Here is a 27,763-nt window from a genome sequence, read left to right on the forward strand (position 1 = left end):
CAAATAACCAAATATTGAATAAAAATATATGAATTTATTGTAGCAGACTGAACAAAAATATTGGGCAAGAAACAAACATTGCAAAAGTCCACACTGTGTAAAAATCATTCACACTGGTAATAAAAAGTACATTTGATTGTTAAAAGAAGCCGACAGGTGTACACTCATACAGCACCTTACTGGCACTATCTGAGATATGTCTGATTGGAGGTAGCGCAGCACAAAGGTAAGAAATTACCACCTTGGGATCATTCCTCTTCACTTTATACAGGATACAATTCTTTAGCACCATAATCAACCCTTACCAGCAAGTTTCTTTTTCTTTTAACCCACAGAAGTCCTGGCTGAAGTTTATGTCCCAAAATAGTAAGGTGCAGAGAAAGTTGTATGGTAATCGGCAAACTATGAGGACTATGTAGGACCCCATTACTGACCTTCTAAAATGCAGTTTCTCTTTTTGTCAAGGAAATACTTCCCCCCATCAATACTTTGAGTCTTTGACCCAAGACAAGTATGCAGACACCCAGTAGCATCAGAAAAACCAGATGTGCACAATTGTTATAGATTAATGATTTAAAGAACTGAAGCAACTGGGATACTGAGACAGCCATGCAACCAACACTTTTGCAAGAGGCCAACAACAGCAGCTTACTCTTAGCACACGTTTCCTTTACCCACTATAAAAGCTATATGATCACTGTTCACAGTTCTGTATATTTCATGTTTTGGCAAATATTACCATGTAAACAATATTTTTCTGTGAAGTGGTGAGCAAAAATTCACATTATAGTTCAAAGAAGTTAAAACTGTATACTATGAATTCCAAAAGCTATACAAACACAGTCCTGCTGTCAAAATAAAAAAAACAAACACAATTAGTGTATAGATATCGGGAAGTTAGACTGAACCACTATTCTCTTCCTCTTCTGTGTTTTTGTGCCGATTTCCTGAGCCTCCAGGCTCTATCCTTTTTCTCTCTGTAGGTGGAGCAAGTTCTTCTAATTGCTTTCTCTGAGCAATTTCCAATTCCTCCAATCTATTACGAAGCATGGAAAGCTCTCTTTGATGCTGTTCTTCCTAGAAAGAAGGCAATACTGTGTTACAATAAAAACAGATGTTATACAGTCAAGTCAGTTTTCAATGAATGTCAGTTCAAAGATTATCATGTAGTGTCCTGATACACATCTGGGTATAAACATAACACACTAAGCTCACACTAAACATAACACAGTGCCTAATACACAGTGCTCACTAAGTGCCTAATACTTCCAGTGCAGTCACCAACCACTGAAAATTAAAAATCACAGAAAAAAATAAAAACTGATAAAAATTGTAATGAATAGATACATACAAATAACGAAATAGCTGGTTAATGAGCCTGTACTTTAAATAGGAAAGCATAAACCCCACTAACCACTAACTAAGGAAGTTATGCCAGAAGACAAGAATCCCAGGTCCCCTTCTATAATTTAGATGATGGACAGATGGTTGGATAACAGCACACTGGGGAAGCTTACACACTGCTAGCTCTGGCAGGCTCTGATGGAAAAGCTCAGGAAAAGTCCTCTCCACATGGCATAAGTATGTTCTGGCAGTGTAAAATTACTTAAACTCAAACAGTTCTGTAGGTTGCAGGCACATGTTATAAAAAAGGGGCAATCATGGAACTATATTTATATTGTGGGATTAGGAACCGTAGGCTCCAGCCAGATGTTTTTGGGTGGTTACTGAAAAGATAGGTCGCAATATGGGGGCACTGAGCAGATGGAGCATAATACAATGACAATAGCACCATGGGATCAAGAAGGCGGACATTAGAAGTGGAACAAGTTGGAACAAAGTATAGGGGGGTGGCAGTAGAAGGCTCACACAATTATAGGGGATACTGTATACCTATGGTAGAAACAACTAGGAACACTAAATTTATTCTTAGTATTACCCAGCCCATTTTTGACCATCTGGCTACAGCTTCTCCCCACCTGGCTGAAACAAATATGTCTGGGGAGAACACTGGGCTTCCTAAGGACACAGAAAACTAGAAGAAGGTAACGGCAAAATTAAAAGCACCACAGGATACCCACAATTTGCCTCTGCAATTAGTATGATCACTGTCATACAATCAAATTGTAGAAATAAGGTGTTTGCATATGGTATCAGTTCAGACTAAGCTGTGTAAATATTTGACTTTACATCTATATGAACACTGTGCACCCTGATGAGGATGGTAAAACAATGTCATTAAAAGGTTTATTATGGTCCATAAGTCCATAACGATGAGAACATAATTCACCTGAACGTTACGCACAGAAAACTCAGCAGCTCCGACCAGCGTGGAAGACAGGTAACTGGCTGGATTTAGAAAGCCGGATGTCGAAATATTTGGTCCAAGCATAATGGTACGAAATTCATTGTGCCTGCGCTGGAGGTCCTTCAGCCTTTTCTGAAGACGTACATAATCTTCTTGAGGAATGTTCTTCCTAAAGCATAAAGTAAAAAAAGCTTTAGACCAACATGTTTTTATCAAAGAAATGAAAATAAATTTAGTCTTTAAATAGTCTCCGGGTAAATTTTTTCATTTGCTGGAACATGTAACAACTTTGAATCTTATGTAATTATAATTAGACTACTGCAGGACTAAGAACGGACACCACACAGGGACATAGGCTGAGTGGGCACGTCAAGAGGGAATGTCATAGGTCCATAGACTATAAAAGGCAGATAAAGAGGTATTTCATAGAGGTATAGCCGTAGTAAACACATCATTGGAAACTTCAAAGGACATAAGGCTGTAAGTGTAGAAGGCACAAATACTGACTATTACGCAGCTAGACTAACAAGACACTCACCTGTTTAATACAGATTTTTCTGTCTCAAGTTCTTCTTTTTTTGCCTCCAAAATTTCCACCCTTTCTTGCAGTTTTCTACACTTGTTGTCATACATATTTTTTCTCTATGATAAAAGAAGATACAACAAATGAAATAAATAAAAAAAATATGTAAACATTCTAAACAATCTAAATGCAATTTTTTTTAACACATCCCTACTTACTAGAGTTTCATATCAACCCCAGAAAGGTAACTGAAAAAATAAGATTAAAGCACCATTAGCAAGAAAATGAAAAATATTATTAAAGCTCAGATTAAGCTTTGGTAACATGTTTATAGTTTTTCACATTGCCAGGATAAGCCCATAAGTAATTCTACTGTTGGTGTGAAGGAATGTCAAAAGGAAACAAAGGTCATGATTTCATTGCTGCTCCCATACTGGAGGCAGGTACCTTAATAAAATGGACATCAGAAATGTAAACTTTAATGCCTGACAAACCCCGATTTTGCTTGCACACTGTGACCGAGATCTTGACTTCAGATCCAGCTAAAGCTACGTACACACTTCCAATTATTATCGTTGGAAAACGAACGACGAACGTTCCTGCACGATATCTACGAACGATCGTATAGCACCGATCCTGCACATAGAGTTAACGACACGATCGTTCGTAGATATTGTACACACAATAGATACGATCGTTTGAGCGATAGAGGAACTATGTGCACGACAGGAAAGTGAACGGACGTTCGTTCATCACGCATGCTCTGAACATGGACGATCAACGAACGACCGTACACACGAACGATGCTCAACGATCGTCGTCCAATCCGATCCGTCGGTCCGGTCGTTCGTTTCCAGCGACTTTCCTCGTTCGCCGGCGTCGTTGGTTACTTTTTTACGAACGATTTTTTGCCCAATCGATTGTTCGTCGTTCGATTGGAACGATAAAAATTGGAAGTGTGTATGCACCTTAAGTCCCTTATTACACCTTTATCTTCCTAAAAACCAACAAGCACCTTAGTAGCAAACAATGGGGCTCTCAAAGGTTTGATGAGACAAAAGAACAGAACAAATAAGACGATGTTGCTTTTGGTGTATTTCCATAGTTACCATAACTATGGGATTAAGTAAACTTTTGGATTAAATTTTATTTTAAATTTTAGATGCAATAGCCTGAAGTGCGGAATGATTTAGTTGGAAACACAAGCATGGAATACAATCTACCTGGCCAGGAATTTTGTTTTTGACACTCACATTATTATTAGCGCCAGCATAAGATGTAGCGCTGTACATTAAATAGGGGTTGCAAATGACAGACAGATGCAGACAATGAAACAGGAGGAGAGGACCCTGCTCAGAAGACCTTACAATTTAAGAGGAGGGGAGGCAGGTACTACCTCCATGACACAAACAAAAAAAAGTTTGATGAAGTTTTTGGATAAAAAAAATAAAATTCTAAAGTTCTAAGCATGGAGCGTGTGCTCTCGATATGCATCTTAACTATAAAAGTTTTAATGTGATTTCTAATAAAGATACCTTTTTCTGAGCTACAGCTGCTCTTTGCAATTTCGCTTTTAATTCCTTGTATTTTTCTTCTTGCCGAGACAGGTTCTCTTGTAGTTTATGTTTTTCCTGTAGCCACTCAATCCTGTTCCCCTCAAGTTCTCTGTAGAAAAAAAAAGAAAAAATTATAGAAAACAAAAAAAAAAACAAAAAAAAAACAAAAAAAAGAATTAGGCCATTTTGACATGAACAGGCTTATCACAATTTTTTGCTTTAAAGAGATGAGAACAGTGATTGAATTATTATTATTAGCTAGGATATGTCTTACAGTGCACAGAAAGTTTATGTTATAAAAACACAGTGCACACAAGCACAAGATTACAAAATATGCATGAACTCTTTTTGATATAAATACATGCACTATTTACATATATTATACCATATGCCTCAAGAACCCCACATGGTATACTAGACCAATCCAGTGAGTCACACCAGCTAGATATGTGTATAATAGTTCTTGTTAGAAAGGCTTAGTCTACACGGACTGTTTCCCCAGCGTTTAACCTGAGGCTTTTAAAGCCCATGTTTGAAGTCCCCATGCATTCCAATGGGCTAATCTACACCAGGACGTTTCCTTCAGGCACGTTTTTGAGCTTTATCTTAAACGTTGCTTGCAACTTTTAAAAAATTAAAATGCAGAGAAAACGCATGAAAACGCTCCTATTGAACTCAATGGAGGCTTTTACAAGCGTTTTTAAGCTTTTTATGAAAGCTTCCATTAAAAGCGATGGGGGCTTTTAAAAACATTTTTAGCAGGTCTTTGGAATCTGGATTTCACAGTTCCTCTAGGGCTGCGGGAGCAATCAGGAGAGCGGAGCTGTCAGCATAGCAGAGCTCTGCTGACTGCTCTGCTCCTTGATTGGCTGAGGAAAGGGAAATCCTGATGATGCTTGACCTGTCATCAGGGTTTCCTATTTCTCAGCCAATCACAGAGCACTAGAAATGAATGTTCACAAGTCTCCCCATTCAAGTATAGTGGTGAATGGCTGAGATACGTAAAACCTCAGTTAATCACAGAGCACTAGAGGTGAATGGAGAGCCTTGTCCTCATTTAACCCCTAGTGCCATGCCATCCCTGACTGTCAGGAGGAGTCCCAGGGCTGTGCTCATGTCATGACTGAAATAATTTATATTTTATTGTTTTTAAATATAGACAAGCTTCTCTTACAATAAAAATAAAAGATCCTCCACCACCAATTATTGTTTACAATTGTTTAAAAATAAAATAAATAAAAAATGTTAAAAAATAAAAGATTAGCCATAACAATGGGTTAGCCTTACTTTTCTGCATCATGCTGAGCCTTTTCTGCCTGGCTTCTAGCAATGCGATTTTCCTGTCGGAGATGTTCTATATTTTCACTTAGTTTCTCATTAGTGCGGAGCAGGTTATTTTCAGACTCTGATAAAGATGCTACTTGAGTTCGTAAGTCTTTTATTTCCTTTTGAAAAAAAAAAAGAAAATGACCAGAAACAACATAGTAGGGGCTTGCTGAAAATGGGCTTTGGGGTTGTGCGGATGGCAGTTTGAGATGCTTTAGAGATCTAAAGACATTTCATCTGACTTTCAGTTCTCCCTTTAGGAGGGTTTTACATTTACATCAACGCCAGGCACAAAGCTTTTCAGGGATATAAATACAACCTATTGTCAGACAGCAGAATAAATTCAAACAATGTGATCATTGTGGAGGTAAGAATGGGCAAAAATAACTATGGAGAATTTTTCCTAACAGATTGTGATTGGTATTCCTGTTCCTTCTTTTGCTGCCTGCCCGAGTGTCCTCAGCTGCCTTGCTATATTATTCACCCCAGCTACTTCTGCTTCCTGACACCATTGTTTTAAATTACTTATTCAGCCACCTATCAACAATAAACCAAAATAAGCATCAATTAATTGTAATGGAAATGGTTCGACAGCTGATTCTACAGAATTTAACACAAGCAGTGGTTCATACAACAGTTTATTCAGAAGGTTTTACACAAACACCGTTACTGATTAAAACGTGTTAGATGTTGTCAATTGCAAAAAGTCCACTTTAAAATTTTATGTTTTTTATAAAAACATCAGCAGTGAGATGCCAAGCACAATGCAGGACTTCTGCATTGTGCTTCACATCTAACTGCAGATGCGAGCAGGAATAGTAAATTCTGGGGGTGATGCCAGCTGGCACCACCCCCGGAATTTGCTTTTGCTGCTCGCATCTCCTGGAAGATGCGATGCACAATGCAGAAGGGTCTGCATTGTGCTTTGCATCTCCCTGGACATGCAGAGTAGTAGCAGCAGCGTCTGTGTGAGGCAGGCGGGACATCCCCACTCGCATCAGCCGGGAGGATGTGACATCTTCTGGGCGATGCAAGTGGTGATGTATTCAGGCGTGTGGCCGGGCGGGAAATTTAAAAGCAATCTGCTTTTAAATGGTTTTTACAGTAAAAAAACACTATACAACATGAAATAAAAATAAAAGTACATTTTACATTTTATATTTTATTTTAAGATTACATTGTTATCTATCATTTCATTATTTTTTTAATTATTTATAATTATGTATTATAATTTATGATTATAATATAATAAATAAATATAATTATCATACCCAGGAGTTAATCCGAAGAATTACAGGCCCACAATATAAACAAAAATTTCTAAGCAAAAAAATTAGGATCACTTTTTGCATCAAAAAAAATGACAGAATTAGAACGCTAGGGGGGGTTAATATTGTAAATGCGTAAGCATCCTTACTTGCTTAAGGTCTGCAACATCATGGACCTCTTTCCTTATCTGTTCTGCATAGGACACTTGTTGCTGGAATTTAGACCTAAATGAGTGAATAGGTAAAGTTACAGATTAAAATTACTTTAAGAAACAACAAATAATAAATAGGCAAGAAAATAAAATCATTTTTTATCACTTTGCATACAGACCTAGGAACAGTCCCTATTTTCCATCCATGGGCCTGGTATTATTATCTCTAACACTGGAGAGGATATACTTTCATCAGGGAACCTGGGTGATCCAGTAAATCTGGAATGGATCTGGTCCAGGATTGAAAACATTTGCTAGCAAATAGCAAATGACTTTGAAGAAATCTATTCCAGGTTACATTAGCTTCACCATTGAAAGTGTATCCTATCCAGCCTTGGAGAGCTTTAATAAATCAGGCCCCGGGTCGGAAGACAGCAAAGAGAAATGACCCTGAACTAGTAGCATATCAAATCTGTGTGATAATGGACAAACATGCTCACTAGGGATCTCATGCACTGTCAATATTCTAAAAGCAAACGAGGAAATAGAGAAAATTACAACCCCTTCAAGTCCAAGTAAGAGAAGTCAGGGAGGCACACAGTAAAGGGGTTACTGGCTAACAAAGGTAAAAGCAAGCATCCTATGGTACTTACTTTTACTTAAGAATATGTAAACCTAAAAACAAAATTTGAATATACTGCAGCTTAGATGTGTTGCTGAATTTTTTTTTTCATTCAACAACATTTTTAGCAAGTGCAATATATAACTTTTGATCTTGGCAGAAATGCAGCATCCCTAGCACTGTGTGAGCAAAGCACAAACAGCCTATATTAAAATGACCCGTCTCATCAATCCACCATGTAAGGAGATTAAAAATAAGTGTATTAAGAGTGTGGTATTCACATGATCACCAGGTGAAAATAAGGGACAAAAATACATTCATTTTTCATTTATTCAAATGTAATTGTTTAGCATTCAGGTTTTACATTTCAGATATAGTAAGAGTAACTGAATGACCATTTCCAATGTATAGCTGGCTATAAAAAGCTCAAACTTATAAACAGCCTAAATCTAACCTTAAATTCTGAAGTTCTTTTCTGGCAGAGTCTTCTGCTAGTTGGGCAATTTGAATCTTTTCTTTGAGTTGGCTTATTTCTGTGTGGTTCTTTTTGTCCTGATTCTCTTTATACTTCTCCAATTCAGCTATTCTGTTTTCTAGTTCCAACCTAAGGGATAAAATACATCATCAAATGTCTAAATCTAAATCGCAGAGGACTGCATGTGAAATTGAATAAAAAAGCAGGTATGTGTACAGTAAATTTAGCAGTATTATGCTATTGCTGACCTTTCAGTCAGGATGGTAGCATTTTCCTGCAGTCCTACTTCTTTAGCCGCTTGCACTTTACGTATTAACTCACGCTCTTTCTCAGCCAGGAGCTCCTTTTGGCGGTCCAGTGATGCTTTCAGAATCCCATTTTCTGTTTCTAATTCTGCCAAATAGAATTTTTCATTCTCAAAGTTACTTGCTTTTTATCATAATGTATTTAGGTTCAATATTTTTCCAATTTCCAATTCAAAACCAAGTGTGACACAGCAAGGAGCTTAACCACATTGTTGAACATTGTATGCTGCAGTATGTGAGTAATCAATGTTTATGGCAAGCTTTTACTAAAGCGTAAGGGCCTGTGTTGACAGACAAAATCTGCAACTGATATCGTCAACAAAAGCCAATTGACCTAAACCATTCAAGAAGCATCTTTGGTGAAGCCTTTAAAAAGTATGATGATATTAAACAAAGATCAAAATGCGTGTGCTGCCTGTCACATATACCACTTGACGGAATTTTAACTTACTGAAGCCTGTTAGTTGAATGTTTAAAACGATAGGCCAGGCAACTAAGTGGATATTTAAATGCTTCAATAAAGCTGCTCGCTGAAAGCTACGCAGATAGTTTGTAAAAGCTTGCTGTATGCACACTGTTCTTATACACCCTGAAGCCAATATGTACAAGACAATGCCATCTCATTGCTCCTCTGCCTTCTTACATGTTGCAGTTTAGATGTGACCTTAGACACATAATAGGACTATATTTTTTTGAGTTTGTAAATGTACAAATATTATCACAATCAATTCCTTTAAAAGACGATAAATTGTTAATTTAAAAAAAATAAAAAATAAATTATGGAGTTTGCAGGTTCTCCCCGTGTCTGCGTGGGTTTCCTCCGGGTACTCCGGATTCCTCCCACACCCCAAAAACATGCAGTTAGGTTAATTGGCTTCCCCCTAAATTGATCTTAGACTACATTATTAACATATGACTATAGTAGGGACATTAGATTGTGAGCTCCTTTGAGGGACAGTTAGTGACACAACTATGGACTTTGTACAGCGCTGCGTAATATGTTGGTGCTATATAAATCCTGTTTAATAATAAAAATAATGTTATATTGTAAATAAATGAATATGGGTACAATACCTTCAAGCTGACTTTGAATCTTGTCTTTATCTTTTTCAGATTCATTTTTTGCTTTAGCAGCTTCTAATTTTATGTTGGTAATTTCAATGCCATGGGAATGCTTTAGTTTATCAACCTGTATTGTAAGAAAAGAGTAAGTGTTAGTACTTAAAAGCCAGTGCTCCAAGCCATTTCCACTGAATACACACAAATTTAACTTCCCTTTCAATCTAATACACTGAGCTCTAATACACACTATGGTAAATCACAACAATTTTGCACAAATGTTATTCCATGGCATAATGCTTACAAGGTTACACTTAACCCAATTATCTTGCAGAGTTCCCGAACAACTCAACCCAAGGCAATGATTAGGAAGGGTTTTGTACTTTCTATCAGTGCACTGGAAGTTTCTAATAATAAGTTCCCAGAAAAAAAGCTAGACCTAAATTAGCATGGTCCAGAGACCTGTAAATGTAGTTTTAGCTGCTATCTGGATACACACAAACTTCATAACCTATTTTTATAGTCTGTTTTTTTTTTTTATTTACAAGTAGCAGTGTTCTCCCCAGCTGGCACTTTTCCATAACAACCTGGCTGTTTTTGGGTGATTACTAATGAGTTAGGTCACAGGGACTGCCCCCACCTACAATTTCTTCCCAGCTTAAATAAACTTCTGAGTTGAACACCGAGTAGTACATTACTTTGCTAGAAAGTGTATGAGCCTTTCTCTCAGATTCCAGCAGTTTCCTATTTAAAATGTCATTTTGTTCTGTAGTTGCTTGAAGCTCATTTTCCAACCGTTCAAGGCTCATTTTCAAAGACTGCTTTTCTGCCTAAAAAAGGATAAATAGACATCAGAATAAACAATAGTAGTGAGGAGTAATGGACAGATTTATGAATTATAGCAAACTGTTAACAAACTGTTCATCTTTCATCAAATAATTCACCTACAAATTCAAGTGTGCTATTCGCAAGACAGAAATCATGGCAGGTAATGTCAGCAAAAGGCTCAAATCCAAAATAGTAAAAGTGGTTACCAAAGAGAAAATCTGAAACATGAAAAAGAATTGACTCTTACTGATGCCACAAAATAATATATTATTAGGCCCTTAGTAAAAGATCTGATGGTCTTTTTAAGATGATGTGGAATATTGGATGGATTTGCCATTGATATGACAGTCTCTGTTCTTCTTTCTTGTAATAAATTATACCTGCGGGCCAAGGTTAGTGGCAGACCGAAAAGGATTATTGCTAATTGTAGAATAGCACCACCATACGCACTGTGTGTTTAAACAGCTACTTCCTGTCTCTATTAGAAACCAATGCAACAAGATGTGTTATTGTAAAGCATATCAGAGATACTGTCACCTTATAACAAGTATAAAAAAAACCTTCAAGGCCGGTATTACTAGATTTAAACAAAAAAACAAAACATTACCAATTATTTTACCAAGTTAACATTTTAAGTGACTGGGTATCTGATATTTTTTTTTTTTTTTGGACTAAAAACAGTTTTCTTTAATATATCACAGAACACTTTAACAATAAGAAATAAACACTGAATAAATTATATTTGTAATTATCAGCATAAAGGGTTGACAAAATCAGATTAAAATGTATTCTTGTGGATGTTTACCTCAAGGGAACGGATTGTTGCTTGGGTCTCGGCAAACAGCTGCTTCTGGGATCTCTGTACATTTTCTGCTTGTGATCCATAGTGGTCTTTCACTGCTCGAAGTTCTGTCACCTCAGCCTTTAAATCTTTTATAATCTGGCACAATTGGACTTTTTCTCCTAAGAGAGCTTCCACCCGTTTGCTGTCTCTTGTGGGATCAATGCTTATAATCTGATTATAAAGCTCTTCTTTATCTTTTTCTAGCTGCGAGATCTACAAGAGTAATAAAACATACTATAATGAAATACCCACATGCTGCTTAGCATTCTAATTCATTGTACCATGTATAGCTGGAGATCAGAATATATACTGAAGATTACTATAGCTACGCAAACAACTGTCAAACAATATAAACAAATATACAGCAATATTGTGAAATATATATATATATATATGTCTCTTCTGTCAGATATCTTTATGCCAGCATCTCATGACTTATTTTTTTACACTAAGCCAGGCATAGAGTGTACAGGCTTGGCATGATTATGTGCCAAGAAGAATTAGCTCTTGTGCACATGAGCTACATCATCCTCACCCAGCCAATGAAGATGTAGTCATCACAAAAGGGAGGCGATTTGACAGGTGTAAATATATGCAAATAAGCTCTGCTTTCACCTAGATGTCTGGAAAGCATGACCAGATTGAGGACAGCAAACTGGAAAAAAAGGCCATTTTCATACAATGCAAATTATATTGGATGTACTGCAAGAAAACAACTATTGTTTTAGGACAATTTGTACAACTTCCAGACCTATCTATCCTTCCCATCACATCTCTTCTGCTGCCTCTTTTTGTAGTTCTCTTCATTGGCTTCTATTCCACCAGAGAATCAAATTCAAGCTCCTATGCTTTGCCTTCAAATCCCACCTACCTTTCTAACCTGATAAAAAAAATACTCCCCTAGCCGCTCTTTTCATTCCTCCAATGTCCTATTAGTGACTTCCTCACTCATAACTTCAACACACGCACAGCTCCAAGACTTTTCTAGAGCTGCCCCAACTCTCTGGAATGGTCTTCTTCGTCCTATTCGGCTTGCTCCTACTTTCTGTTCATTTAAAAGAGCACTCAAAACTCATCTTTTGAAACTTGCCTACCTGTCTTCCTCTGTCTGCCTAATCCTCATTACTCACCTACCAATCCTCATCTCCCCTACTATTGTGTGTTACTTCCCACACCTCCTAGATTGTAAGCTCTTTGGGGCAGGGTTCTCTCCTCCTCCTGTGTCACTGTCTATCTGTCCATCATTTGCAACCCCTATTTAATGTACAGCGCTGCGTAATATGTTGGCGCTATATAAATCCTGTTTATTATTATTATTATTATTAATAATAATAATAATAATAATAATAATAATAATTGTTAAGGCCATAATATGCCTCTAAGCTGTCATGTGGTTGCAAGACACAAAGAAATCTCAGTGTTAAATTACTGAAATTATTTGGAATGGTAAATCTGCAGCTATAGGACTGGTTTAGGAGCTTTTCACCAATATATATTTCACATTATTTCCTCTTTATTGGCATACTTTAGTGCTAGTTTTTCAAACAACCACCAACTCATTAAAAATACATGAATGTCTTCAATAAAACCTTTTTTCTTCTCGTCTTAACATGTTAGTGAAGTAGATCTTCTGTTTGCATACCTCAGCTTCATACTTAATCTTTTGTTCTTCTAAAACATGTGTCTGCTCCTCTTTCTGTTGTTCAAGCTGTGCTGCAAGAATACTGAGTTCATAGCGCAGTTTATTGTAGTCTTCACGATATTTTTCAGCATCCTAGAAAATGGATAAATGATTGTTCTAAAGGTATCAGCGCCAGAAATATTTTTTATTCTAAGTTTATATATAAATATTGCAAAATACAGAATTCACAGGAAGCTTTATCACCTTTAGCTGCAGATACTGCAGCTTAAAGCTAAACTCTGGCCAAATTTTTATTACCCTGGCAGTGAATCACCTTTCCTATTGCAATGGTTAATAGCTTGTTTTATATAGGACATTATGCTTTTGGAGTGAAACCTACCTGCTCCCGGAGCTGCTGTTGCACTCCTTCCACTTTGCTAGACTGGTCTCATGCAAACGTGGCAGAATTCACTTGGCACACCAGTTTCACAGATGCCATAATAATCCCCTGCAGTGCAAATCTATGTGCCTTGGACTATATGGAATGATACTGAGGTCCCACTCACAGTCCAGAAAGTCAGCAGTGAATGGGAGCAAAAGGAGCTATTAAAAAAAGCTTTATCTGCAGCTTCCTGTGTGGCCGCTGTAGCCCTCTGCTGAGCCTGGGAAGCTATAATATAGTGATATTTTTTTTTACTGATCCACTTTGACTTGAGTCTTATAAATTTGGGGAAATTACAGATTATAAAATTATACCAAAGTAAAAATTACATCCACTAACAGCTGAACCAATTCCTATGCACTGGCCAAAAAGTAAAGGAAAACTTACTTCAACTATTTTTTGACAATGTTGTCTCATTGGAGCTTCTATTTCTTGCTGTATTTGAATTTTCAGTAGTTCTAGCTTCTGAGGTGACATCACCTGAAAATAAAAACAGATATTATTTAAACACAGGGAATATCTGTGTTTTTTTTTCACAGCATTCCCAAAGCAACTGTTCCCTTTTCACACATCAATGTATATTGAAGGTTCTGCAAAGTAGTTCACTTACATTAAAATCCAACATTTGACATGTTTGATTTAAGTAACTAGGAGAGCAAATATAATTTATTTTTATTTATTTTCAATTCAGTTATATAACTGAGCTTGCACTCACATTTCCAGTATTACTAGAATATGCAAGATTTAGATTTCCTACAATAAAAAATACTTTCTTTGGAACAAAGGTGTGGTTACACAAATATTCTATTTACGGTAACACATTTTGTTGCTATGACAGCAAGACCGAACTCTCCAAGATTTAAGAAGTCTCAGAAGACCAGAGATCTCCAGGTGTATAAATGTGTTTCGATTCATTTGGGCTTTAGTTAAAGCAATAGGTGGGAAAAACAAATACACAAGAAAGCACAAGACATAACATAGAAGGCACACAAATCTATGATTTTATTTTGTAGGAGATCTTACTTGTAGTTTTAGCTCCTCTATTTCACGTGTTTTCTCTAAAAGCTCTCCGTGCAGTTCCTCCATCAGTAGTTTATATTTTTCATGTGTGCTTCGAACCTCAGCAGCAAGTTGCTTACATTCATTTTGAGACTTTAGATAATCGGCTTGCAACCTGTAATCAATATTTGTGGTTTTACATCACCATGTTAAAAATGAAATATCAGATAGAGAGGGTGTAAATGATTATTATGGCTATGCATGATTGAATAATTAGGTGTAATAATTGAGTACTATATACTTTATGTGACCTTTATACTGCAAGCAAAAAAAGACTATACATTATGGCAGAGGATTGCAAACAATACCATATCCTTGCATGATATAAGACATTTCACATTTAGGTGGCAGCTAGCACAGACTAATAGTTAGCAAACACCGTACACAAAAGGCATATAGGAATATGAATTAAAAAAATCTAATTTTTTGGATAAAAAATGTAATCACTACTGACTGCTGCTAGGTAACCAGAGTCAGATCCAATGCAGAGGCTCAGCCAAAAAAATAGAACTTCCTGTTAAACACATGGGAATTTTCTAATTGCACTCTGCAGTCAATGATCACCTAAGGGGATTTAACATGCTCAAAGCATCATTGCTAAAAGTCAGCTAGAGACTGATTTGCTTAAAGCTTCTTTGAAGTACTTCTGTTCTTTATAATAGCCTTCAGAATGTATTGCATTTGCCAGCTTTCCCTCTGTGCAATTTATAGGCCAGGGAAAAATTAGTGTTTTTAACTTAGAACTCTGGCAGATGATCCAGTGGGTGGTGTAAGGTGCACTAGGGCGAAGTTACATTTAAAAAACTTCTTTTTTTTTTATACCAGTTATACACCCAGTTCAATAACATTTGACATTACTTTCTCTTCATTATTTAGCAGTGGGGGCATTCTTTCTGGAATGAGTGGTACATGTGAGCTCCTCTCAGTCCTGGATACTGTAATGGCAGCGTGCTAGATGTCATGACCCCTAGGGAGCCTATTGACCACAGCCTCATTAAACATACACTGCCATATAGGGCCAGATACTAAAGCTGGACACCCACAAACGCTAACCCAGGAGACCTATGGCTTCTTCCTATAAGTGCATTTCTGCAGTAGCTGCTAAAATTGTCTGTATCTAAAAAATATAGAAAACGTTGCCTGAACAGATCTTCCCCACTTTTTAATTTGTCTCTGCCATTACTGCTTTGGATTTTGAACTGTAACTATGTTACTGATACTGCTAGCTACACCTCTCCTGTGGATTGTGATAGACTCAAAACCCACAAACATACAATTATACATTTTCTCATACCTAAGCCTACACATTCTGCATTTGCAAACTCAAGTTTGTCCCCTGCCTTTACTATAGTTAATCCACTCGGAGCTGGATAACTTCCAGGTTACATGCTCAACAACACGCCAAGCTCTACTGCAATGCCACACACCTTCTTATGGGTTGGCTAAAAAGATTTTAGGTGTCCTATTACTTTTCTGCCCTTTTTTGGCTATGTTAGTTCTTCTGTTGGTATTGCTCATCATAACAAAATAATGGCCTGTGCAAGAATGCTGCTTTCTCTATCTTATCAAGGTCCTCCAGACTGGATTTACACCCTTGAATTTTAGTATGGGGTGTGGTTTTCCAATATAATCAATCAAATGTGTTAATATGCATGTTGACAGATGTGTTAAGACATGCCACATGCCATGAGTGAATGCATTGTGCCAAGCATCAACATGTGTTAATATGGGTTATTACTTGTGTTGAAATACATTGGGTGTATTGAAATTGGTGTCAATGGAAAACATGTCAGGGGAAAAACACAGAGGCGTAAATTCATCCAAAAGTCATTAGGAAGAAAATAAATAAAAAACCTCGATCACCATAATTTCCCAGCACAATGGATACATCGAATCTGTTCAGCAAAGAAGCAGAATTGCTCAGGTTAAGGATTGAAGCCCCAGTAATCACTACAAGAATGAGCACTGAATAATGTTTTGATGCAATGTGACTATTTATAACCTTCTAAAACTCAAACATTGAGCAGTCAGCACTGTTTTGATTGTTCCATTTGTAGCATATTGATCCAAGATACTTCTATTCACTTCTACTCCTCAACAAAGAAAATGAATATAACAACAAATGTCAGAGCAGCTATAAATATAGAAAACAAGAAAGCTGTAATTTCACATAAATCAATGTACACCCTGTGGTACTGTGAATGAAAGAATAAGGCACAGTACCTGGAGTGCTCGGCTTTCAGAGTCTGATAGTTGGTCTTGTGGTCTTCACATCGCATTTTTTCATCAATTAAAAGTTTATGAAGCTCTGTCTCTGTCAAAGGGACAGAAATGGTTCCACTTGTTTGGGTGAATACAGCCGGGAAAGAGGATTCCATCTTGTCCCCAGAAGTGCTTGCAACTATGTAGAAATCTGCAGATCACAGGGGTGGTATTGGTCGATTCCTCCTTTTTGTTTGCTTCTTTACATCAGCTCCCTAAGGGATAAATTACAGGTAAGAAGAAACTAATTACTGGCACACAAGATGTATTCACATGTATCTGAGGATTATACAAATTTATTTTTGAGCTGATTGCCATATATAAGCTGTTTGTCCAATTATGAAAAATAGAAATCGGTGGTCCTAACAGAAAATTTGATTTGACCAAAGTATATTTCTTATGTTTGATTACAAAAAAAAGTAGTTCATGGTCAACCACCCCTGATTACATGACAGACGGTAAAGCAGAACAGAACCCTGTTCAGGCAGGTCCACTGATGCAGAGGGGCCATCACTTTCCTTTTTTTCTATAAAGGGCTTACCAGATTACAATTTTTTAGACACCCTTACCTGTCCCAGTTCTAACCCAGACGCCACTAGTGTGTACGACAACTCTTCTGAGAGTCTGATCTTCTGCCATATTGATTGGCTGGGCTATATCCTGCACATTCTGGCATGCGCGGCTCAGCAATTTCTTAAAATATGATAGCGATCAGGAAGGACATCACCTGTCCCTTCTGCAATATTAAACCTGCCTGACTGCTATTTGTTTTGCAGAACTATACTTCTGCTTTAATACTTGAAGTTTCCTGATAGGAGAAAATCCCCTCAGTGTGCACTCATAGGATGGGTGTGTATAGATCAGGCTCAACAGAGATCTTCCAGGGAGGGCAGGTCTGTGCTATATAGTATATAGCAGGGGTGCCCACACTTTTTTGTCTTGTGAGCTACTTTTAAAATGACCAAGTCAAAATGATCTACCAACAATATAAAACTTAGGCTTAACTCCTGTGCGGGGTAGAGTTAATTTGAAAGGCACGTGTTGCCTTTGGGATTTACCAGTAGATCAGTAGATCTCCACCTGTTGGGCACCACTGGTATATAGTATAGGACAGGGCTTGTCAACTCGTGGCTCTGGAGCCACATGCGGCTATTCAGCCTCCTTGTTGTGGCTCCCTTCGGCCGCTGACAGATCCCTGATGAGGGATCCCCTTCCTCCCATAGATACTGCAGAAGAGGGGGATTCCCCTTCAGGTGTTCTAAAAAATAAATCTACCTGTGAAATAAATCTACCAGGGGGCGTGTACAATGATGTCGTCAGGAAAGTTTCACAGCTGTGTTTGTGTATGAATGCTGCATGTCATGCACTGCAGCCTTACATCTCTCCCAGTACAAACCTCCTGATCTCCTAAACAGTATGTTGTACGGACCTGAAATTTTCAGGGTACACGGGGGACCCCCATAGCTAGCAGTACCCAAATTTCATCTCCCCACCTTTAACAACTTTTAAAATATGGGGGTCATAATTATAAAAAATAGTGAAAATTGAACATCAGGGTTGCTGTTTTAAAGGTGTGTCTAGAAGCCCCAAATTAAACATACAAATTATGGACCCCCGGGGTGACTTACAAAGCAAGGAGGTACCTATCTGTCACAAAATTAGAAATGTCATACTACACTACCCCTGTCCCCTTGCCTACTTTGAAACCCAATTTCTTTGGAACAGGGAGATGTACAAAACCATAAATGTAGGTGCAAGTGGGGGACACCTGTTACTAACACCCCCTAAAATTTCATTGTTAGGCCATCGTCCAAACATAAAGAACTCTGCCCATCAAAAAAATCTACCCCGTTTCACATTGCTGGAGGCATCTAGCACCTGAACCCAAATTTCTCTGGAACGAGGGGGTACACGTGAACAAAATTAGAGGCGCAAGTGGAGGACACCTGTGGCTAACACCCCATAAAATGTCATTATTAGGTCATCGTCAGAACATAAAGAACTCTGCCCATCAAAAAAATCCACCCTGTTCAAATGTAATTTTCTTAAGATTGAATCTTACAATGTAATATTCGATAAACATAATTATGTAAGCTATATAATAATTTATTTATGTAACTTTATATTATTATTGTATATATTTAATTACTTATTATTCTATTTAATCAATTACCAAATAAATTACCTATAAATTTTGGGAAAACAAATTATGATTGCTGGACTTTAAAATATAAAAGTTTATACAAGAAAGAGCGGATTACTTTAGTCATGAGTATATGAAATCCAGTGAAATACAATAAATACTGCAGAAATTAACAAAATAAATCATGATACTAGGGGCATAGTTCAGTGTTTAATTTAGTTCAAAGTAGGCCTACACATGCACACTGCACTTCTGTTTGTTGTAACAGGTAATAAAAAGATTACAACTTTTAAAAGTTTATAAACTGTGTTATGTTTTGCAGCTCCAGAGGGAGCAAAATGTCTCTTTTGATATTAAAGGTTGCTGACTCCTGGTCTAGTATATAGGGATCCCAAGGCTGGCAGTTACCAAATATGTACCAATAATACAGCCTGGAGTTCAGATTAGAATAAATCAGAAATCTTCTAAACATATTTCCCAGATATGAAGTAGTCTCATGGTGGAACAAAGTGTACAGCTTGCTGTTTAAACCTGGGGGCTGCATAATACAAAATGATTTCACAGCTTTGATTTAACCAAAGAAAACAGTTTTCAAAGAAGAAATAAACTGACAATAGAGAGAAGAAATATCCGACTACTGGCCGTTCCCAACTGAATAACAGAAAAATAATAATAACCACCTCTGAAAGATTTCTGAAATTGAGATTACTGCACATCAATGCAGCCTCCTGGACAATTTAAAATCCTGCGTGCATTTGGCTGGATCCCAGGGGTCGGGGTGATCCCACCTGTACCTCCCATAAGACAAGGCTGGGAAAATATTTCTCTTTTTTTTTTTATATGAACCCTGTTTGGGGGTTGGGCTGGAGTAAAGACATCATTCTATATTTATTACACTTTGATCGGATGCAAGCAGTATATCAGTACCTGAACTGGGCTTGTTTTATCCTGCGGTGATCCCTATACTGCAGAACAGTAGCTGGGGGGGGGGGGGCAGTACACAAAAAGTGCCCATGTAGTGACAAGGTTGATAGAAGGAAGCAGAGTGACAGCCATGAGCTGCTCTGTCTGCTGCTTCTCTTGTCACTGTCTAGTCACAGGCCAGGGGAAGGACAACATAATCAGTTATCCTGCCAGACAGTGCTGTGTGAATCTCAGGACTGGATAGACAGAACTACAAGTCCTTTAGCATCTGCCATAGATTTGATATTTGTAAATGATCCTCGACGTCCTGCACTGTAATAGGAAGCTGGCAGAGGATGAAGGAGTAATGACTCAGGTAAGTCACAATATGGTGACATTTTGCAGTACATGGGGCTGTGAGATCTTTATGATAAACATTTGCAATGTGTAACCCTTTGGAATAGACCACAATCACACCCTATGCTGTGTGCAGTGTCATTAGATTGCATTACCTGCTCTCCATACGTCCTCACACACCTGCGGCACGGAAAACACATACGCGCTGTGATTTTGGCGTCCGGTTTCCATAGCGACCGCCAGAGTCACATGATCAGATGAAGCCGCAGGTAAAGAAGACACCGATACACAGAAGTTAGGGTGTCACTGCCCGCCTGGGGATGACACAACCCACAAATATTCAATATAGGCCAGGAAATACCACACACGGGTCATGCACAGCCATGTACAACTCTTCTTACTCGATACAGTTTTTAAAAATGGCGCCTGCGCTCCTCCCTGTGGACACTAGTTACCCTTCCCAGAAGCAGCACGGATAATACAAGTACGTGAGCACAGAATTCGAAAGCAGCGGGACAACATTTCTGAAAGGCCAAGTTTACGTGACGTCACTGGCAATGGCTTATAGTTTCTCCTCCCAGATCTCGCACATGCGCAGAGCTGCTGGGCTGGGAAATATGAACGGGTTGGAATCAGCGATGTATCCGCGGGAGGGCGCGCGCCGCCTGGTGAGCGGGAAATGTGGCGGGTCCGAGTCACGTGACCAGTAACATAATGCGCTGAGGCGCTGTGATGTAATATGACCAGAAGAGGCGTCACAGCTGCATGTTATAGTGCGAGTGAATGATTCATTCTGCCATTGTATCTGTACTGCCTTCTGTATCATTCCTTTATCCCCCCCACATGGTCTGTAAGCCTCACATATTGTGTATCTGTCTGTATACATTAAAGGAGAAATAAACTAAGAAAGTCACCAAGAAGTAGTACTAATTGTATGCAATGTCTTTTCTTTCTTTGGCTCCTGGTTGCGTTTTGTTTAAAATCTCATCACAAAAATTTTTTTGAGACATCTCCTCCCTTCTATCTTTGCCCCTATGGTGGTAAAAAGAGGAATCCTGCAGCCTCTTGTGTCACAAATTGCAGGAGACCGGGGGCTGCTCCAGGCATCACTAACCCCCCTGGCGGTAATCCCAAGTGCAAAAAGTGGTAACCCCAAGCCACACTCGGGGGTGAATTTAGGGCCTACCTGGTCCTCACAAGCCCGCGGTCCTCCGGGCCAGCATCTGTGTCCCCTGGCCTCACATCCCAGCATGTGAACATTGGCGGGCGGCATGCGTGGTGGGCAGCAAAAAAATTACACCTTCAATCCCGCAGTGCAGTCTGATCCCTCGGGGCTTGTCCTGCATCGAGTCCCGCTTCGTCCAAGAGCCAGCGTTCCGGGCGCCGCCATCTTGTCTTCTTCTTCCTGGTTCTTCATCCTATGTCACCCAACTCAGGCGTGAGATCAGGTGACGTAGGATGAAAAAAACATTTTTTCTTTGCATAAAAAGTCAAAGAGAAACTTTGCTCAGCATGCGCAGAAGGAGCACCCAAGAACCTCCCAGGATGCCCGACGTAGGTATCCCGGGAGGCTTTGCACTCCCATTCATTCTCGATCGCCTAGGCCAGAGGTCAGCAAACTTTTTTGGCCACTAGGTCATTTCAGGGGTAGGCCGGAGCACACTAGACCGTACTCTCTCTTGAGTCCTGCCCTAATGGCTCCGCCCCACTAGGAACGCCCCCTAAAGGGAAATCCCTCTCCTCCGCAATGCATACAGAGTAGAGGGAATGTTAGCTATTTACCACGGTGGCGGAAATGTTAACGCCGGCCACGGTAAATAGTGAAGAGAGCCACCGCACCAAGGCTAAAGACCCACATGTGGCTCCAGAGCTCCGGTAGTTTGTTCCGGCTCCGCTGTGGGTAGCCGGCCAGCATTAGGGTTAGGCTGGAACAAACTACCGGCTAGTCCGTATCTGGCCTAAAGGCCGTAGTTTGCCAACCTCTGACCTAGGCGATCAAGAGTTAGGTGGCAGTGCTGCACCCTTTTTTTTTTTAGTTAAACCTGTACATAAAAGGGTTCGCTACCTTTTTATGTAAAGTGAAAATTCTGAGTTTAGGTACGCTTTAAAGTGTGGGAATTCACAGACAATGTAATCGGTACACAGTAGCCAAGCAGAACTGAGCAATGAGAAGGGATCTGGAGGTCTCAGAGGGTCCCAGGTTTGGGGCTTTGGAGCAACCACCAGCAGTACATTGGGTCAATACATCAGCGGTGTCTGGACGTGTTGTGACAACACATGTCATTCTCTGATGCACAAAGGTCATCTTAAAAAGAAAGCCACCAATGATTTGAAGTATCTGCCTGGTTTCATCCCTCTCCTCTTCTGTATAGTATAGGTTGTGAAATATGTAAAGTAATTACCTTGAAAACATAAAGACTCCATTTCCTGGGTCACCCATAAAGTCCTTAATTAGTGTGATAATAGTGAAAATAAGTAACATTATCCAGGGAAGATCATTCAGGACTCTATGAACTCGATCCATTTCAAGTCTGTCAACAGGGATGCCCTGTGTTATCTCCTGAAATGATTTGTATTTCAAGTTTTAGCAATCAATGTCCTCATCATACCCTCCAAAATGGTATTATTGATGTTCATCTGCCCTTCAAATGTATTGTGATACCTACATAGACTGTAAGCTTTTCCACCATCCATAAATGTATATGTTTAAACAAGTTTAAAGCTCCTGCACCTTCTGTATTGATACTACATGTCCTATTAGATTTAAAGCACCTTTAAAAGGTTAAAAACTACCTAGCCCCAGCTGTTAGCAATATAAGTCCAGATCAGACCAAAGCAATGTAAAGGCAACAATGTGCAAATTTGAGGAATAGATGGAAAACTCAATCACTTTAACAACTATAGCAGTGGAGGTGGTCATTAGTAAGGGATATAAATTGCAAGTGACCGACAGATACCAACAATGCCACAGTAGGAGGAGAGGGCCACAGGAGCTTACAAACTGTTGCAATGCTTTCATGAAAAAGTTTTACAACAAGGTAGCATCTTTAACTAAGCAAATGGAGACAATTACCAATCAAATTAGTGACAACTAAGGTTGCCTGATACTTAGCGAAGTCCCTGAAACAGGTTTAAAGTGCATTTACGATCTGTACAGCTGAATTCCTGGGCAGCACACCGCAGTAGGATTGCTAGGTCTGCAATAGATTTATTAGGATGAGACATGTTTTCACACTAAAGAGTTGCAGAATTATAAAGTGGTCGAGTTAGGTTTCGATCCATGACAGTGCTACTGTAGAGCAGCCAAAGAAGGAAATAGTTGAAGCTGTAAACTTGTAATGAATCTGTCACATAATATCCCACTGCTCCTGTTTAACATTGCCTTGCTGTGCAACAGAATTCTAAAATGTTCTCCAGAGTCTTTTACTTGCTAATTTAAGCACTTAGAGATTCAGCTTAATCAATTTAATAAACAAAAAAAAGTGCACATGGGATGTGCAATATGCTGTTCTAAAAATAAGAGTTTGGCTGGCCCTTACCTGGTCAACGCTCAGGATATTTAAAAAGGTAAATCCTGTTCTGAGGGTGTGGGCACTGGTGGCTGCATTTCTTTATTTCCTGTTGGTGTATATGATGAAAGCTACAGAGAAACATGCAGTCTATTTTTCCTACAATCTGGTTGGAAAAATAGACTGCAAATAGACTGCTTTTATTTTTCCCCCACCCAACTGAAAGGTCTTAAGAGAGTGTCTGTAGGTGTGCATAGAATGGTAACTGAATCTGTAAACTAAGTTTCTGGCTATGAATATGTAATCAGATACACTGCCGCTTGGTAGTTTTGTCTGTTGGAGGTATAACAGGGGACATGTAGGTAACATTGTATTGCTGTACAACAGAAATGATAAAGAGAAGCAGTGTGACAAATTGTGTTATAAATTTCTTCATGCACCGAATTAAACCTGACCTTGACCACTTCCTAATTATATCTGTTTAGAGTGAAAATATGTGTACTCTTCAGCAATAAATCCAGTACAGACCTGAGAAGGAGTATGATTGAGTCACTAATGAATAAATATATATTTGCAATATGCCATTAATATTCCTGTATTTTCCAATATATTCCTTTAAAATTGTTAAATTCCTGTTTATATGATGCAACATATTTTGTCACATGTAAGGCATCATCAGGAGTAAGGATACATTTTATGGAGCTTTGAAGGTAGGGATACACTCCTGAGATACAACCCATGAAAACAGAAAGAAAATAAAGAAAAATATAAATCTAGGAAAATAAATCTTGTACTTGTCTCCGGCTGCCATGCAATAAATGTAAATTTTTTAAAATTTTTGTAGTTGGAAAGGATCTTTTCCAACAACAAAAGACTGAAAGACAAATATACAGCGCCATTCTGCTCTATTGAGAGGGGAGAACGAGTGAGCGCCACCCCGCTGGTTGTTCATCTTTTGTAGTTCATAGATCCACTAGGCCAGATCCATGAACAACATTGGACGGCCTCTGTACAATTCTCATCCGAGATGAGCCCTGAGGCTTGTATTAATCGAGAATCATCCAACGTGTACATAGCCTTACTAAATGTGATCAAGACTGGAGAAGATAGACCATTGTGGGAGAACCTGGGTGATCCAGCAAACCTGGAATAGAATATTTATTTAAAACTTTTAAAAGTTGTCTGCTATTGCATGGGAAAACTTTGCAACCCTTATCTGCATACCTCACAGAGAGAATTGTTAACAGGTCAGTGAGCTAAACACCAAGAATGCTAATGATTTGTGATAAATCATAGTTCTCATTGCAAATCCATGCACATGTCTGTAGTTGCATTACTGCATTTTCACTGATCTTTCATTCATTCTTACCATTATCTGCTTTGACCTGGTTCATTATTTAAAAATATTTGCTAGCTAAAAGCAAATGATTTGGAATTCCGTTCCAGGTTTGCTGGATCACTTACAAGCTCCCATGATTATGACTCTACTCCAGTTTAAGATAACTTTAGTTAATAGACTTTACAAATGCTGCTCAATGGCATCATGTACAACAACACTACCTTTGCACTATAAAACACTGTAATATTTTGATGAGCCAAAGTATATTTTACGTAACATGGTAAAGTTTTCCTGGACTTTCCCAGTTTCTACAATTTTTTCTGTTATTCTATGGAGATATAGTTGTACAGTCCAGGAACATTACAGTCCTTATTCAAGCTGGGAGACATATGGCTCAGTAGTACATTTCATTCTCAAACAGAAAGTAAATATATTATGATTATAAGAGATACTCCTAAACATCTGATACAATGTTAGGCAGATGTCTTCCATGGGACCCATTGGGGTTTTGTAATAATATTTTTTCATAGGGCTTTGTACACAAGGTAAAAATTAGTATCAGAAATAAAAAAATTACAGTACACGCTGTCTATGTCCATATGCCAATATTCTGCCCGGCAGATGCAGGGACATAATGCATTGCCTATGAACTATCTGGTTATGATTTTTAAAGAACCAGTTCCATCCACAAAACTTTAAAGCTGAACTCCAAGTGGTTAAAAAAATTTGTAATTTATGTAATCATTATTAAAACCACTAACATATTTAAAATTCAATTGTGCCTCCTCAATCATTACGGAGCATACTGGCTCTGTTTGGAGTGCTTAGGAGTACAATGAGATATAATAATATGGGATAAAGGATAAGCTCATCAGATTGCTCGCTGGTTCTTCAGTGTCCAGTTACAGGCTGTGCCATATTGCTTAAGGTTTACAAGGCAAAAGATTTTTTTTTTTTTTGCTGACTGTCACCTCTGAGGATACTCCCTTTTTGTCCTGGTAACCTATGTTGTCAAGACCCAAAATAAGGGAAAATCTAAACTGTCACCAATAGATGACACTTGGTGTCTGGTAACAAGTGTCTAAGTTGGGATTTCTTCAACACGGGGAAGATTTCCATTCATTTTCTATTTATTAGCACTGTGGCCTTTGCAGCACTAGGTCCCAGGTTCGAATCTATCTGCAAGGTGTTTGTATGTTTTCCCTGCGTCTGCGTAGGTTTTCTCCGGGTACTCCGGCTTCCTTCCACATCCCAAGAACCCAAAAACATGCAAATTAGGTTATTCGGCTTTCCTTTAAAAAAACAAAAACAAATTGTCCTTAGACTACATTAATGACATATGGCTATGACATCAGAATATGTGCCTCTTTGAGGGACATTTAGCAGTATGACAATGGACTCTGTAAAGCGTAATATGTCCATGCTATATACAAATTGGCTAATAATATTAATAATTTGCTGCTGTGTCTGTTGGAAAAAAAACTTAGTTTGAAAACTTAAAGCAATTTTCCCAATAAAACACAAATGGGGAAAAACAAACAGTGGTTTAACAAATATCTACTCAAAACTGGGTGCAGGACTGCTAACTCTCAGGACTAAGAGTGTAGACAGAACATGATGAACTGTACCCAGAAACACAAATATTGAAAGTATTTCTTTTACATAGTCTTAATATTACCCACTGGTCATCAAGTTCTTTCTGTCCCTCTGTTATTTGGATGGAATATCTGACTAACAATTAGACAACTCTCCCTTGTCTGGAGGAAAGAGTGTAACAATCTATTGTAATCACTCAACAGGATCTAACATCCAAGATTGGGCAACACTATCCAAGTTGTCACTCATGTGACACTCTGTAGCATCCTCTCTTGAACTTTTTAAAATCTGTGAAACCCTTAAAAAAATGTTCATGTCTTCATGGAACCCCTACTATAATTACTTTGTCCACTGCTCCCAATATATTAGCAGGGTGTTCAGTGGGAAGAATGTATCTTACAATGCTGGCCAACATTGTCACTGTTACAAATAACCAAAAACATAAATGGTATCACTTAAACTTACCTGAAAGGTACAAATTGTTCATTGGCAAAGAACCCCAAGCAGACACTGTAAGAACCATAGTTGAGAAACCCTGCTTATTAGGATTCCCCTTTGCTCCTTCCCTGACAGGTAAAAAAAAGTAAAAATAAGGTATAAGTGTTTGGCCAGCATAAAGCGTTATTAGACACTGGCCAAAAAGTGAATTGACTTTTCCTTGAGTGGTCAAAAGTACTAGCACGTTGTAAGTGCAGGTGAATATGTCCTTCATGTAGATGAATACCAGCACAAGTAAATATTTAAAATATTTGATGTTTTTGTGCTAGTATTTGCAAACCAACTTAACAAAGTTGGTAACAGGTTCTTTACCGGTCAGGAGGAAATTGTGGTCTAACTGTAAGACAACTGTGCTTACGTTAGTATTTCTTGTTGATCAGAATAGCGGTCAAATTCTATCCCTTCTACAACCCAGGTTTGAAAACAAAAATCTAGGAAACCGATTATAAATCATGTCTTGTTGCCAATGACAAATATAGTTTAATGATTTATTGTTAGCAGTTTTTTTGTTCATAGAAATTTGTAAAAACAAAACATACATATTCTACATGAGAATCAAACATAAGTCATTCCTTGAAATAATTCCAAAAACTTTACCATTTTCATAAAACATATTTACACTTTCTTATAAACAATCACAGTTGTCAGTCATTTCATTCCATAAGACAAGCCAATATTTCTAAACTGGACAGTACATAAGGTCTTTATATCCTATTTAGGATCGCTTAAATAAGAGAAAATGCAGATGACAGAAAATATGGTAAACAC

General features: G+C 38.3%; 1 protein-coding gene across 5 annotated transcripts; it reads right to left on the minus strand.

Moving 5' to 3' along the window:
* Positions 1 to 14: 14 nt before the first annotated feature.
* CEP83 (centrosomal protein 83) lies at positions 15 to 27,279 on the minus strand. Of its 5 annotated transcripts, XM_072401258.1 has the most exons (17): positions 20,455 to 20,662; positions 20,209 to 20,367; positions 16,612 to 16,865; positions 14,353 to 14,503; positions 13,717 to 13,809; positions 12,909 to 13,040; positions 11,228 to 11,479; positions 10,293 to 10,424; positions 9,610 to 9,724; positions 8,479 to 8,623; positions 8,210 to 8,359; positions 7,131 to 7,206; positions 5,675 to 5,832; positions 4,367 to 4,496; positions 2,847 to 2,950; positions 2,291 to 2,477; positions 15 to 1,077 (listed from the first exon to the last, which is right to left on the minus strand). In XM_072401258.1, the coding sequence occupies exons 3-17, from the start codon at positions 16,764 to 16,766 to the stop codon at positions 898 to 900; spliced, it is 2,160 nt and encodes a 719-aa protein (XP_072257359.1). In that variant the 5' UTR covers positions 16,767 to 16,865; positions 20,209 to 20,367; positions 20,455 to 20,662; the 3' UTR covers positions 15 to 897. The 5 variants fall into 5 exon arrangements, with proteins under 5 accessions (XP_072257359.1, XP_072257360.1, XP_072257361.1 ...); XM_072401259.1 differs by lacking the exons at positions 20,209 to 20,367; positions 20,455 to 20,662 and adding an exon at positions 26,963 to 27,279; XM_072401260.1 differs by having other exon boundaries at positions 2,306 to 2,477; positions 20,209 to 20,665.
* Positions 27,280 to 27,763: the final 484 nt, after the last annotated feature.

Source organism: Pyxicephalus adspersus, chromosome 2 (genome assembly GCF_032062135.1).
Source record: "Pyxicephalus adspersus chromosome 2, UCB_Pads_2.0, whole genome shotgun sequence".
Taxonomy (NCBI): Eukaryota; Metazoa; Chordata; class Amphibia; order Anura; family Pyxicephalidae; genus Pyxicephalus; species Pyxicephalus adspersus.

Bases quoted from the DNA above. Each gene is read 5' to 3' on its own strand.
- CEP83 (XM_072401259.1), bottom strand. From the start codon at position 16,766: ATGGAATCCTCTTTCCCGGCTGTATTCACCCAAACAAGTGGAACCATT. The intron at 13,041-13,716 runs GTAAGTTTTCCT...TCCATTTTCTAG, and splicing joins ATTGTCAAAAAATAGTTGAA to GATGCTGAAAAATATCGTGA. The intron at 11,480-12,908 runs GTATGCAAACAG...TTACTCTTGTAG, and splicing joins AGATTAAGTATGAAGCTGAG to ATCTCGCAGCTAGAAAAAGA.